The following is a 16,339-nucleotide window of genomic DNA, read 5'->3' as shown; positions in this document are numbered from 1 at the left end:
AACATGACCATTTATTAAGGTGGAAGAAATGACTAGGCAGAGATTAAAAACACATCCTAGGCAAAGTAACTCAATGCTATGGAAAGTAGATTATTTCTAATCCTCATACATGGAATTGTCAGGTTTTACATTTCCTTTATAATTCTGTAGAACAATATAAATCAAAATAATAATGGAAAGAAATGGAATTTTTTAAAAGAGCTCTGGTTTTTTTGTTTGGCTTTGCTTTTTGTTATTTCAACTTGCAGCTCTTAAGGATTAGAATTTGGCCCTGATAGGAGAGTATAAAAGTACAGGATGAGCACAGCAAATGAAATAGTAGATCACTCTATTATTAGGGAAGGATTTATAGAAACAGACTATATCTCTTATTAAAAAATCAGTGATGAAACTTGTGTTTATAGTTCTAAGGGCTGATGAAAACAGAAACCTTATTAACTAAAAAGAAGCACAGGGAAGGCAAAATCATCCTCTGGCCCATATTAGTGGGACCCACCCTTTAATGCGACAATGTGGTCAGACTGAGTTTGAAGTGTCATACTGGTGGAATTAGCAGGGCTAGTTCTGGGAAGTGCTAATTCTCGAACAGTTTAAGAGCCAAAGAGACTGACTGGCTTTTCAGTCTATGTACAAGTTTTTCTTGAAGCTTTATTATATCCACAAATAAAACGTTTCCCATCAAGAGACTCTTATGTATGTGTAATTTTTTTCCTTTAGATTCCTGGAGACATGATTATTTTCATAGGGAAGTAAATCATTAAAAACAAAGTAGATCTCATCTTAAATGCAAAATTAATTCTAATTTCCCAAAGCAAAATATGTATGTAGAGGAGGAAAAATATCTTTCCTCTACCTGTCGTAGATTCTTGACTGGACCTCTGTAACGAAAAACAAATTAACGAGAGAAAAGTATGTATACTGATTTAATGTAAGTTTTGCATGACACGGGGTCTTCATAAGGAAACGAAGACCAGAAGAAATGATTAAGTCTGAGTGTTTTTATAGGAGGTCTTATGAAGAGTAGAAAGTTACAGAAAATATGATAGGACAAAACAGCACGAGCTAAGTGTAGTTAACTGGGGGAAACTTAGCAAGGCCTGTTCATTCTGATTCCTCCTCCTCTGGAGATAAGGATGCTCCTTTCCTTAAGATCTCTCAGGAGAGTCTTATGACCTGCTTCAGCAGAGAAGGGGGAGGTCAGAGTCTTTCCAGCACCTGCCTTTTCTCAAATAACTTCAGTTTAAATATTCAATACGCCAAGGTGTCGTATTTCAGGGTACCATGTCCTAAACCCTGTCACATATCATTTGACTACACATGTCATTCTAAGCAAGATTTATTCTGGAATAATTGCTATAAATCAGGCTTCATTATACCTTAGATAATAAAATAGGAGTATTTTCCAGGTGCATGAGAAAAATATCTTCCTAGTGCATTAGAAAATGTGACTGGCATTGAAAGAAATGTTTGTAGTTTTTTCAAAAGTAATCTGAGAATCCTATTCAGCAGTTTATAGTATTGTCCTAAATGATATAAAAGTTGGAAATTAAAAATAAAAAAAGGAATAAAACCCACACACACACAAAAAATAGCTTTAACTTAACTTAAACAGCCATTTACCAACATTATCATACTGTGTCTATGTTTAACACAACAAATGTAGAAAGATCTGTAGTTATTTAAACAAACTGAATAGCATCTGAAAAGAATGCAGGATGATACAGCCCCACCATTTGGCAGATTTTCTCATCTGAATGGATAATTATCACCTAACAATCAACAACTGAATGATTAAAAACTGCAGATGTGAAGATAACTGCTTACATTAAGAACTACTATTTCATTTCTTACAGTGAACTCAGACCAGAGCTACACCTGTCTTGACAACAAAAGGAAAAACCAATAGGATAAATCTGGTCACTTTGTTTCCCAGGGCACAGAATATTGACAAGTTCCTTTTACTGATCTCATCTAAAAACCTGTTCATTTGAGCATTGCTATCTTAAATTTTTAATTTTAAGAATTAAAATTAAATGTATTATATATAAAATTACATATTTTAAGTTTTAGATGATTCTTTTCACTTCCCTCACATGTGTTAATAACATTTTCTTTCTAAATACAACAAACCCTAAGAGCTAATAAGGAGGTATTTCAAAGAGATTCAGTATGACAGGGGTTCTTAAATCCAGAAGTGGAAATTCTCTATGAGCCTCAGGACATCTAGGAAACTCCTGAAATGCTATGCAAACTTTGCAATAAATGTGAAGAACTTTCTAAGGGGTATGTGGCCCCAAAATATTTAAGAGCTGCTGCACAGGAAAATATTTTTTTCACTGAGGCATAAAGAAGAAATAGAAAAAAATCAGTTTTAAACTCTTGGCATAATTTTCATCTTCGTAATTTTCAACACATCGAATACACAAAGCTTCACTTAGTATCTTCATAAACAACATTCACTGAATGTGCTTAGAATCTCTAAAACATTTTTTAAAGCCATTTCACCTGTGACAACTGATGGTAAAATGCATTAGTAGGTCTCTGTCCACCAGGGGCTATACGGTAATGAGAGCTATACAGTCAGTGATGATGGCTGGGAAACAGCAGGTATGAAATCACTAGATATAAACATACAGCTTAAACAAAATCCATCATGTGGAAAGTTAATGTTCACTGGGATAGACAAATACATTAACGATCATGCACAGGAAATCATGAGATTGCATAAACTGGAAATTCTGTCCAGAGAATAAATTTATAAAGAAAATGAAATCTCTCTGGCTTCTAAGGGACTTGATGTCACAGACTATCAACCTGAATGACTCCATCACATCCCTCTTAACAACTTAAATATTTTATGACTATAGTGAACACTAATAATTATCCATCTAGATGCCTATGGGCCACCAATGAATCCTATTTGTGTGTTTTTAACAGGCTTCAAGTGTCTGTTAAACATGGTAGAAGGGATTTCCAGGACAACTCAATGGGGAAAAAAAAAAAAGAAAAAAAAGAAAAATAAACTTCTAAAAAGTCTCCTGAGATTTCAAGACTCGATCTCGGGTCCTAGAAACAACTTGGCCCTGGATACATTAGATTCCAAGTTGAATACTGTTTGGATATGCCTACCTTGCCCTTTGTGTTTGCTTACCCTTGGTCTGTTTATAATGCTCTGTACCATAAAGACTACAGGGTTGCCTGCTTTCCGAATGGCTTCCACAGCTTGTTCATGGCTTGCATCTCTGAGGTCCATGCCATCCACCTGCAATGGAAGGCCTCAGCTTAACATTTCAAGAAGCTACAGAACAACAGAACAATTTGTCGATCTGGAGTTTTGAGGATCCTGGGTGAGTCTCCTAAAAATTCTGTTTCAGATTCAAAAATAATTGAGAGAACTTATGAGGCTCCAGAACTTTTCATTTGTCCAGCAGACTTGTGGTCCCTTGTTTTGGACACATAATCAACTGAAATAATAATCAATTAGAATGAAGGCTCTGCTTCTGCTTCCCTTACACTGCCCAGTTGTTCCTTTAAATTAATAAATCAGCATCATTAAAGAAATAATATAAGGGAACTGCCTAGCAGCACTGGTTTCATCATGAACGTCACTGTGCAAATTTTCTTCCAATTCATTACAGAGTGGTTTGGGAAGTGGGTGTGTGAGGCTTTGTGTATTTCTCTCTGTACAGGGAAGCTTGAAGTTAAAAACAAAATTCTGATGTTCAGAAAACTCAGGTTATGGTAAGGTTAGTTTGGCAAAAGAATCTTTGCAGTAGACGTGGTAGGAGCTGGAAGCCAAGAAATTGTGCTTATCTGTTAGTAATTCTTATATAAATAGCTTGAAAGTGAAAGTTATTTTGTAACTTTTTATTGACCATGGCTTGCCTGGGTGATGATCAGCTCAGCTTATGCACTATATGAACAGGAAGGAAAATAGTTTGAAAGGCCAAATGCTAATCCTGCCAGAAAACTATAGGACACTGGTATAATTTTATCATTTCCAATTACCAGAGAATGGTATATACAACAAAATAGAAAAATCAGAGTAGACATAATTCTGAAAAAGAAAATTATTAGATCTCTGCATAGAACATTATCACCTTTAAAAGAATTATATACTATATTTAATTAAAAACTTCCCTCATGTTGATACTTAGATGAAATAACAACATCTCTTTCAGTGCATATTTAAAATGGCTTCTAACTTTTTGTAAAATAAAAGTATTTATGTTTACTATATATTCCATTAGTGGGAAAATTTAACAGGACATTAAATATCTTTGCTCAAGTCCAAAGAACTCTATACTTAGAATGGAATACTTCTCGGGTCTCTAACTTACATACATTTTCAGAAACTCTTATCAGAGACATGTTCTAGAATCCCCAGGATTACAGAGGCCTAAGGCTTCTTATTTACAGAAAAAAGCCCCTGCACGTAACAACATTCAACAAACTGTTGCTTAGCGGTATTTTACCACACGCAAAAATCCTTTCTTTTCAATTTGAAAGGGATGTTTTAACTCTCGTAATACACTGAAACAAACATTTTGGTGCAAACTATGATTAATCTTTTCTTGAAATAATTTATAAACATTTCTTTCTTTTTTCTACTTAGGTCAAAGGTATTCAATAGTGAAGTACCTATAAAATAAACTGCCTTGTGATAGTCTTAAATTAGAAGTTTTATGTAGTACTATAACTAAAAAAGAATCCTTTAACAGGGGGCTAAGGTATCATCTAATGAAAAGTAAAGATGCAGGAAGAGAGAAAAAAAAGCCCATCATTCTTCCATATAAATGGTCAGAAGAAAAAAAACCAAAACACCAGACTTGAGCTTTCTCTCAAGTCTCAATCTTCTTCCTTCTTCAACTCTCAAAGACAATCAATAAAGGAATAAATAGATCAATGCCCAGAATGTTCATTTCAAAGTTGTGACTGATATGTATAACCTTCTTCTACACAATTAAGGCATTTTAGTGTCTAAGTTATATGGATTTAGAAAATGAGAGACAATCACTTGTACAAAGTAAAAATAATGGTTGTTATAATAACAAAGTAGTCGGTTTCTATTTGGAAGTTGTCTCTTTTAGTCTTCTCTCTAAATCCTGACAACTCAGCAAACCTGGGTCAGCTACACCTTCCTCAAACCTAAACTAAAACTATGCTTATGCTGATCAAATAATTCATCACACTGTTCTGAAGTGACCTGATCATTGTCAAGTCTGTCCCACTTGACAGGCAGGCACAGTGTTTTATTCACTGTGGGATGCCCAGAGCCTATTACAGCACCTAGAATGCAACAGCTTCTCCAGGAATATTTATTGAGTAAATGATGAATGACTCTTGAGAGAAGAGTTAATTTAAAATATTAAACTTAGCTTTCAATTAAAGGATTAGGTACAGTTTGACCAAACGCTTCTCTCTCACACATAACGAAGTACTCATACATGTGTACACATGTGTGTACGTACCAACTCACATGTGTGTGCGCGCGCGCGCACACACACACACACACACACACACACACACACACAGACCTTAGTGATGAATGGGGAATGGGCACAGCACTGAGATGGAGGAAAAGCCACGCTTGGATTGGCAGGGGTGGTGGGGGAGACATTTATATAAAAGGCAATCAGGATCTTAGCATAAAAACTACCAAAAAGACTCACTTTAAAAAATCTCATCCAACAACATTTAAGTATTTCTCTAAATAAAATCTCATTTAAGGGATTAATTATGATGTACACATTCTGTGCGTGTACATATACTTTTAAACGATTCAATGATTTCCCCAAGAAATTAGCTTTGTTCTTTAAACCGAACTTAATTATTTTATCTTAGTGCCAATGTTTATTTAAACAGTTGATTATACCCCCAAACACCCATCTCTACATCGAGATATATAATCTGTCATCATATGCTGAAGAGAAAAATTATGGACAAAAACAAACAAATAAGAAAGAAATGCTTTAACAGCAAACACATTTTACTCTAATGTTGGGTCAGTGTAAAGATGATGACTCCCTTGGTAAAGAGGGTGGCCCAGGTGAATAATTTTAGCACAGAAAGCTCACTGGAGGGTACCTCTACTATTCTATCTCCAGGTTTCAAGGTTCCATTTTTGCCAGCTGGACTATCTTCAAGAACATGTTTGATGAAAATGCCCCTCATCACTTCACCGTTGCTCAGACGACTCCCCATCCCTCGTCCACCAACAATGCTGATGCCCAAGGATTTGCTTGGTTCTCGCCAAAGTTCAACCCTATAAAAAAATAAATGAGATTTTAAACTCTCGTAAGAAAGTATAGGGGGAAAGCCTCATAATATTGGGTTTGGCGGTGATTTCTTGGCTATGACACCAAAGGCACAGGCAACAAATGCAAAAACAGACAAACCGGACTTCAATAAAAGTAAAAGCTTTTGTTCATCAAGAAGTACTATCAAAAGAGTAAAATGGCAATCCACAAAATGGGAAAAATATTTGCAAACCACATATCTAATAAGGGATGAATATCCAGAATATCTAGAGAACCCCTAAAACTCAACAACAAAAGAAAACAAACAGATCAAAAACTGGGCAAAGGACTTGACTAGATATTTCTCTAGGGATGATATACAAATGTCCCATAAGCACATGAAAAGACGCTCAACATCACTAACATTAGGTAAATCAAAACTACTATGAAATACCACCTCACACTCAGTAGGATGGCTATCAAAAAAAAAAAAAGAAACCCAGAAAATAAGTGTTGGCAGGGAAAAATTGTAGAAATTATGGAGAAATTAGAACCCTTGTACACTGTTGGTAGTGATGTGAAATGTTGCAGCTGCTATGGAAAAAAGTATGGAAGTTCCTCAAAAAATTAAAAATAGAATTACCATATGATCCGGCAATTTCATTTCTGGGTATATACCCAAAAGAATTCAAAGCAAGGTCTTGAAAACATGTGTACAGCCATGTTCATAGAAATATTATTCACAACAGCCGAAAGGTAGAAGCAACCCAAGTGTCCATGGACAGATGAATGAATAAACAAACCAGTATATAAATACAAAGTAACATTATTCAGCCTTAAAAAGGAAGGAAATTCTGACACATGCTAGGACATAGATTAACTTTGAGAACATTATACTAAATGAAATAAGCTAGCTAAGTGAAATAAAGGACAAATCCTATATGATTCCACTTATATGATATACCTAGAGTAGTTAAATCCATAGAGACATAACAGAATGGTAGTTGCTAGAAGATGCATGGGGTGGGGGATGGAGTTACTATTTAATGGGTACAGAGTTTCAATTTTGCAAGACAAAGAAAGTTCTGGAGATGGATGGTGGTGACGGCTACAGAGCAATGTGAACACACTTAATGCCACTGACCTAACACACTAAAAAATGATTCAAAAATGATAATAGTAAACACACTTTTTTAATTCAAAGGAATAAAATGTTATGTATGTTAATTTTTGCAAATATTATTTGCTCAATTTATTAAGGTTTTACCAGTAGTAAAACAAGATCATTTTAAATACTCTTCCAATTATGTGTTTTATAGGGTCTGATAAATACTAATGTATTTCTGAAGCTGATTTGTTACAAGTTAATATTGGACTCATACTCCAGGCTGGGGCACCGATGAATGTAAAAGGACCATTTTCCAAAAGCTCTAATACTGCAGACATCAAAAAATTCAGCTACCCTCAAACAGATGGTACCTTCTAAGCTTAGCAACCCAATCAAGAGAGAGAACATTTCTGCATGCACTGTATCAGAAGCCTACCTCTGTAGAAGTCTGTCTTGCCAATGCAGATCCAGAAACTAACAGTCAGTGCAAGAAGAGCAGTTCTTGTTAGCAGCGCTAACAAGATCCTCCGTGACCTGATCCCATCACCACCTTCTAAATACAACCCTCACAGCTCTCCACTTTCCTCTCTCCAACCCAGCTACAACATCATCTTGCTGTTCCTTAGGTTCATCAGACATGCTCTCCCATTTGGGGCCATGGCGCTTGCTACTGCCTGTGTCCTGAATGTACTTCCTCTACCCACATAATAACCACATGAACTCTTATCTGATAATTGCAAATAGCTGTCAGAGCTATGGATGAATTGTAAATACATGTCTTTTGAAAAGGCAGGATATAAGAATAAGGTGATTTGCAGCGAGGTGTTTGGCCAAGATGAAGGAGCAGCTCAGGTGACTGGAAGCAAACAGAGATACTGAGTAGAAAGCTCTGAGATAGGTAATGAGACTGTGCAGTCTACTCCCAGCTGCAGGAAGGGAGTCAGCTGACACTGGACATCAGATAAATGAAGAAAGCATGGTCCAGCATGCCCTCAAACTTGACATTTGAGGTGCTCCCAGAGGAAACAAAAGGATGGAGGTAGGACTCCTGTGCAATGAGGGAGGTGACAGTAAGAAAAGTAAGTAAGAAAAAAAGTAAATAAGAAAAGACTGGGGAAAAAAGAGCACTACAGGTGGAGTGAGAGGGTAGGCAACTGGTCACATGAAGGTAGATGATGAAACCCACACTTTCTTTGGTCAGAACTTTTTTCTTTATTAGAAATCTAAGATCCTAGAGATCTACTGTTTAGTCTAAAAGGATCTCACCATGACTCTTGATCTTAACAAATCTGTGAGAATAGCTTAAACTAGTTAAAATCCTATTCATCATTTTCTTTCATTCTAGGAATTCTGGGAAAGACAAGAACCAACTTCTTCCATTTCCTAAGGTAAAATGGCAAAGTACTAAAGTCAGAAGAGTTAGCCATTGTGTTTAATATTTAAGAATCCAAAATACAAAGATGGGGCTTCCTCACTCTTCTTTTAAAAATGTAAAAAAAAATAAAAGAATGAAAGAAAATGTCTCCTAGGGCTCTTTGTGGTTGGTGTAAACTAGAGAGTGGCTCTTATGATTCCCTGAATATGAAAAAGAGCAGCAGCAGCAAACACTTATTAAGGGCTTATCATGTGCTCAGAGTTGTTCTCTAAGTGAGTTCCATACACTTTGATTTAATTCTCAGATCACTCCTATGAGGTGGATACTCTTGTCAGCCCCAGTTTACAAAGGGAAGAGGCACAGAGAGGTTAAACAGCCTTTGGGTATCAGTGCCTTGTGCCTCCTCAGGATGTGGCACAGACAGCAAAGTGGTTTCAGATCCACTCCTTAGAGGAAAGGCTCTAACTCCTCAAAACATCAGAGCAGATAACCAAAGACAGAGCTGCCAAAAGGACCCCAGCACTGAGGAACCAGACTCAGGATTCACGGAACAGAACATGGTAAACATTCCGTGGAAAGAAAGAGACCTATAAAAGAAAAATTTTACAGAACATGTGCCGAGCTGGTTTTACAGAAAAACAGCAGCCTTTCTGGAGAACACAGGTTTAAAAAAGAGTGAAATTCAGAAAAGCAAAGGTAAAACAGAGCTCTAAGGCCAGGCTGCTTGAACTTAGAACCAAGAGCTCCTGGGCTCAAGTCCTGCCCTTCTGCTCCTTAACAACTGTGTGACCCTCTGCAACTTCATTAGTCTCTCTCTTACTTTCCTCAGCTGGGAAACGGAGCCAACAAGAGTCTCGACAACAGAGAGCTCCTGTGAGGATTACATTCATGAATACGTGTAACGTGCAAAACAAAGCTTTGGGACATACTAAGCAATCAATAAATCTCTGATTACTCTTATTATGATGATTATAGTTATGATTACTGAAGTAATGTCAACACGGTATAATATTCAATTCATACAACAAATGAGCAAATGTGTACCCCAGCACCTCAATCTTGTTATGCTTATACATTGTTTACTAAGATTACACCATTTTCTACCCATCAGGTTGACAAAAACAGTTTTTAAATGATCATATGATGTGGGAACAAAGATGTGGGATAAAGGAAACTCTTATATATTGGAAATAAAAGTAAAAATTGGTATAGTCAATTTAAAAAGCAATTTGACAACTTCCAGTAAATAATACAGTTAAATCTATGAGCCAGCAATTCCACTTTGGGATATATACCTAGATAAATTCTCATCCATACATATAAGAAAATAAGATATATTTACTGTGCAGAATTATTATAATAATAATTAACTACTCAAATATCAATGAGAATAAACTGTGGTATATTCATATACTGAAATGCACTGCAACAAATAAACTGAACGAATTAGATATCTAAGTATCAACATGACAGATCTCCAAGACATTGGTTTGAGAGAAGAGTAAGTAAGCTGGAAAATGATACATACAGTATGATACAATCCTGTACATGAAAATCACACAAAAGTGTAACACGGATTATTTACAATCTTAAAATTTACACTTTGCTAAAAAGTATTCTCTATTTCCACACAAAATAAATTCTTCTTGACTGCATGAAAAAATGTCCTAGCAGGTTTCCAATGTTGTAAAGCATATTCATAATACTTGTTCCTCATTTACTAAAAGCTCTGGCTATTTTGGTAAGCCTCCTCATGAACTTCTATGAACTTTTCCCCCAAAACACCTTAGTGCTTCTATGTAGGTTAGGGAGGGCAGAGCATCTTCTTTAAGCTTTATGGAAGCTCCAGATATATCCTCTCTGTAAATTAGTTACTGCCTTTAGAGACACCTCTTAGGCTGACGTGAAGGCTAAAATTGAGGATAAAAGTATAAAAATCTTCTGGTCCATAAGTTATACCCTTCTCATAAGAAAATTTCATAATGATTCCTGTGTTCAACGCTTTATTTTCTTTGTTATGAGTAATGATGATGAAGATGCTGATAAGACCGACACTGACGGAGTGCTCACTCTGTACTGGGCACTGTACTAAGGACTTTACATGCATTATGATATTGAATTTTCCCCCAAATTTAAAAGGTTCTATTATCTATTTTTATTTTTAAATTAAAAATTTAATTATTATTTCAAAAATGTTTCTTAAGTGAAGTACAGTTGATTTCACATATATTAATGTCAGGGGTACAGCATAGTGATTGAGTATCTTTACAGATTATACTCCATTAAAAGTTATTACAAGATAATGGCTATAATTCCCTGTGCTATATAGTATATCCTTGTTGCTTACCTATTTTATATACAGTAGTTTATATCTCTTAATCTCTTACCCCTAATTTGTCCCTGCAGCCTTCCCTCTCCCCTTTGGTAACCACTAGTTTGTTTTCTATATCTGTTAGTCTGTTTCTGTTTTGCATATACATTTGTTTGTTTTAATTTTTAGATCCCACATGTAAGTGATACAGTATTTGTCTTTCTCTATCTGATTTATTTCACTAAGCATAATATTCTCTAGGTCCATCCATGTTGCTGCAAATGGCAGAATTTCATTATTTTTATGGCTGAGTAGTAACATTCCACTGTGTGTACATATACATATATAAAGATAGATATATAATTTCATCTAATATTTATAATTCTATCTAACTTACTTCTGCCTCTTTCTTCAAATAAACAGGAAACTTAGTATCTTATAATATTTTTTCTGCCACAGATCTACCACTTATATTCTCAATGTGGGTAATAATGTAGAAAGACCTTTATTTCTCTAAGCAGTCTTTTTAAGCAGTTTTTTAAAAATTCATACCAAAAAGTCATTTCATTTGTTTTTTTTTTCTTTGGTGGTGGTACGCAGGCCTCTCACTGCTGTGGCCTCTCCCATTGCGGAGCACAGGCTCCGGATGCACAGGCCCAGCGGCCACGGCTCACAGGCCCAGCCACTGCATGGCATGTGGGATCTTCCTGGACCAGGGCACGAACCCGTGTCCCCTGCATCCGCAGGCGGATTCTCAACCACTGCGCCACCAGGGAAGCCCCAAAAAGTCATTTTAGATGGCCGAAAATGCTTACTGTCTTTCGTGAAAGCAACATAAAAGGTTTCCTATACTTTAAACAGGATTTGACCTAGAGAATGTTTACATGTGATGGCTGTAGCCTCAAGATCATTGGTGAGCAAGGAAACTCATCAAACTGTACTACACAGATGCAGAGTAGAAATTTTTCTCTCTCAAGAATTTTATTTCTTCATTGTAGAATAAATATTAAGTATTTACTATGTAAAAGGCACCTTTGTGATGGTCACTTTTAGATCTGTTTAGAAAACGTACCCAACGATTACTTATATTTTACACTTAATGCAAAATACCTTACATTTTTCTTTAATTACTTTGTGTGTCTCTATATCTTGCCTCCCCAAAAGCATAATAGCTTCCTTAAAGACAGTATTTATGCCTTACACTTCCCTGTTTTTCACAAAATCACCTGCCTCTCATCTGGGTCCATAATCAGGATTCAAAAAATTCCTATTAGACTGAAATTGATTCTACTCAGCATGAACATGAAAATACACCTTGGTGATACACAGTAGTATATCTGAGCAGATTTAGAGAAGTCATCTTTTCTATTATATATGAGATTCATTCTAGAAAGAGCACGGGTTAGAATAACTGCAGCCTACGATAAGATGCTTACACACACATTTCGAATATATATGCTTGAATATCTAGTTTCTACAAATTCTAGAAATATTTCAAGTTAACATTTGGTGGTTTACCTAAGATCAACTCTACAAAAAATATTCCAACTACCTATGCATAATTTTCTCTAGTTTATTTAGTCCCTACTATGTGTCAAATCCTCAAATACATGTTAGTTTGAACCCTGTGTGATACAAATTATCTTCTCCACTGTGCCCATGAAGAAATGGAGGATAAGGAATATTAAACTACTTGCTCAAAGTCACAGTAGCAAGTCGTAACCCAGTACTTGAAACCACCCCCTCCCTACCTTTAAACACCGAGTAGCTGGAAGGCAGAAATAGTTCTTACCGCCTGGATTGATTCCAGCTGCTGTATGTTGCATTTTGAAGTTCACTTTCTTCCCCCTCTCCTTCTTCTCTCTCTGGTAGCTCTGGAATGTCTCTGTTAAGGAGTTACACAGTGAGTGCCCCCAAATCCTCGTAAAGCCGCGCAAGGTTGTCTTATATGTACTTTACTGTTGGTTTGGCTAAAAATGCAGAACTAACTGCTTTATATTTTCACCATACTTAACCAATAAGTAGATAATAATTTACATTAAGGGGAAAAATAAAACCTGTATTTTATTTTACATAAAATAAAAGCCTTATATTAGAATCAATCTACTATAACTGAGTCTGGAGATATAGCAGAACACAAAGAATCTTGTCTAGTCTGTTTCTTTACTAACGAAACATGGACGAAGAAAGGAAAGGCATGAAAAGAAAGGGAAAATGCCAGAATTTTAAAGAAAACTATTCAACAAGTTATTTCTTAAATGCTTACTGTGTGCAAGAAAGTAGAAGCATCATGTGGGTTATAAGCTTGCAAAGCCCTGATCGATCCCTGGCCTGAAAGAGCTTATCATCAAGTACACCAGGAATGTAGCATCTCTGCTTCCTCAGGATGGACCAATGCTTTCCCTTCAACTTTTGAAGACAGATGGAAAATGTTTATGGTCCAGCTCAGCCTACCCAAAGGAGCCAGACACAGAATTCTCCTTACAGGAGGCAGTTTACAGTATGCTTGTGTTCAAGGTCAGTTTTCATTTTCTATAGGAATTCAGATTTTGCCAAATGCCAGGCATACAGTAAAATGTGTCCAATCTGTTAACTGACTATAAATAAAATCGTAAAATAATAACCTTGTCAAGAAACATTTTGTTTTCCCAAAGGAACACTTTGCATCAATAAATGGCATTGTAAGGGTCATAGAGAATGGTTAAATCAATTACGGTGTGGCCTTACACTGTTAGTAAAAAATGGATTTCTAAAGAAATATGCCCATATATTCGTTTGAAAATAGAGAAGGCTTTAAAAACTAATTCAATAAACGTTTGCAGTTGATTTTTATAGAAGTTGAAAATATCTCAAGACAGTATATGTTCAGATTATATCCATTCTCCCATGACAGGAATACTGAATTTGATTCTACTCAGTATGAACAGAAAATACACCTTAGTGATACACAGTGGTATATCCGAGCAGATATAATTCTGTCAAATTATATCATCTTCAGGTTTTGAGATCAGAAGTCATCTAATCCAATAATCCTACTGTGTTTGAATGTTTCCCAACATTTCTGCCGAACAATTTGTCCAGACTCTCCCTGAACGTCTCATTCTTTCTCTGACCTGAATGTTAGATTTTTGTTTTTCATCTGTTAAAAGGAAATCCATCTGCCTGTGGTTCCTACCCATCGGTTGTGTGACTATATTCTCCTTTTGTGTAAACTGAGGAAGGAGACTCGGAATGAGGCTGGGGTCCCCAGAGCCTAAGCCCGACAGAGGGACACTATGGTTGAGAACGGATGCAAAGAAGGATTTTCAAAACGATGTTAAGGGGGCTTCCCTGGTGGCGCAGTGGTTGAGAGTCCGCCTGCCGATGCAGGGGACATGGGTTCGTGCCCCGGTCCGGGAAGATCCCACGTGCCGCGGAGCGGCTGGGCCCGTGAGCCATGGCCGCTGAGCCTGCGCGTCCGGAGTCTGTGCTCCGCAAGGGGAGAGGCCACAACAGCGAGAGGCCCGCGTACCGCAAAAAAGAAAAAAAAAAAATGATGTTAAGAAGCTGACTGCGAACTAGTCTGAGTGAAGCTCAATCCGTAAGATGCAAGGCAGATACAAGGCCTAACCCTCTGGAAACACCACTGGAGAGAATACGATAGAAAAAGCAGGTAAGGAACATAGACAGGAATTAGAACTTTGAAAGAGTACCTAAAATATTCAGTTCTTACCCCTAAAGCCCAAGCTGGGGGAGCTGCTCAGACACAAGCTCACACATTATATCACATGCTCCTGGCTTTTGAGCTATAAGATGATGAATATCCTGAGTCTTCTGATACAAAAACCCCATTCTCTTCAAATGATTCTCCAATCTCGAATCATTTCACTAACCCAGATATGGTCCTGTAAATGTGCTGATTATTCTTTATCCATCTTAGGCTGGGGTTTATGGGCCTTGGGTCATGTGCTCCAAAGAACAAAATGGACCCGTTCTGTTCCCCAGCACTCACTCAGCCAAGAATGAATTTTGCACTCGTGTTTGCTACTGAATATCAACAAAATTTCTGTCAATTATAATAACTCTCTTTCATGTGTATTAAGGTGCCAGGAATTGGCACAAAGTCACACAGTGAAGGAGCAGAGGTGAGACTTGAATTGAGGCCATCTTATTACAAAACCTGAACTCTCAACCTCCATGCTATGCTGCCCCGTATTTTTATACTGGGCTTGTGCAATTCTTTTTTGGATCCAATAGTTAAGAACATGGAGCCTGACTGCATGCATCTAACCTTGACTCTGCCACTTATTAGCTATGAAACTTGGGCAAGTAACTTAATCTCTCCAGTGCAGGTTCCTCCTATGTAGGACGAAGACCATTTTGTTTTGAGCACCCTCATATTAATAGCAAATATACTTTTTCTGCAGGGAAGCAGCTAGTCACAGAATTGTACAATTCAGGCCCTTCTCCTTTCTGTGCTGGGAGGGAAGCACAGTGCTGAAAGTGGCTCTTTCGCTCTAATAGTAAATATTTGAGTGCTTTTAAGGCCTCAGAACTTAGTAAGAATACCATGTTATCTTGGCATATTCTTTAATTAAGCCATCTGAAATGATATTTCAGAGGACACTGGAATTACTGATTTTACCACTTTAATAGGAAGTACCAGATAGCTGTAATCAATTCATGTCATTAACCCCGAGATGGAAATTCTAGACAGGAGTATGGCTGAGTTTTGTACAGGGTAGAATAAATACTCCTTTTCCCATAAAATTCAAGAGGCCCTAAGGGCCATGACATTCTTTGCTTTTATTAAACACATAACACACCTTTCCTTCCCTAACACTTTCTGGATAGCTGCAGCCATGTGCAATTTGTAGAGGAAAGAGCAATGTGATATTGTGACGCCTGTAAAGTCACTGGACACCAGGGTGCCCTGGGATGTTAGAACTTTTGTGAGCAAACCTCAGAATGTTTGCAAAGCCATTTTGCCCTACAGCATACTTAAAGAGAAATCTGTTATTCAGTTGTTAATGCAACTGAAAAAAAAAACAGGCCCACAGCTGGAAGTGTAAAGTGGTTCATTCTTCCCGGAAAAGCAGTATGACATTATTTCTCTCCCTGTGCTGAACTCAGCAGCAGCATCAAAACCTAGTTTCTGCCTTTCCTAATGGGGAGGTGGGAGGGACTACTTTTCCTGTATTATTTAAAGGTTCTTAATACACTGCATATCAAAAGGCTTTAAAAAGCCATATACACTATTTCCTAACATGCATATATACAAAGACGTTCAGCTCAACGTTCTCCAAAAGAGTAAAAACATAACTATT

General features: G+C 36.9%; 1 protein-coding gene across 23 annotated transcripts in view; it reads right to left on the bottom strand.

Moving 5' to 3' along the window:
- Positions 1-16,339, bottom strand: part of MPDZ (multiple PDZ domain crumbs cell polarity complex component) — a 239,809-nt gene that overhangs the window by 35,941 nt on the left and 187,529 nt on the right. For 16 of the 23 annotated variants that reach the window (XM_067041492.1, XM_067041491.1, XM_067041490.1 and 13 more), the window contains 3 exons: positions 12,826-12,918; positions 6,088-6,265; positions 3,152-3,262 (listed from right to left, as the gene is read on the bottom strand). In XM_067041492.1, the coding sequence (XP_066897593.1) occupies positions 3,152-3,262; positions 6,088-6,265; positions 12,826-12,918 (382 nt within the window). The remainder of the gene's footprint in view (positions 1-3,151; positions 3,263-6,087; positions 6,266-12,825; positions 12,919-16,339) is intronic. The other 7 variants (XM_067041497.1, XM_067041500.1, XM_067041504.1 and 4 more) reach the window with 1 other exon arrangement.

The sequence above is a fragment of the Kogia breviceps genome, chromosome 8 (genome assembly GCF_026419965.1).
Source record: "Kogia breviceps isolate mKogBre1 chromosome 8, mKogBre1 haplotype 1, whole genome shotgun sequence".
NCBI classification, from domain to species: Eukaryota; Metazoa; Chordata; class Mammalia; order Artiodactyla; family Physeteridae; genus Kogia; species Kogia breviceps.
The sequence above is the reverse complement of the archived record's forward strand: the minus strand, read 5'-3'. Positions and strand labels throughout refer to the sequence as shown.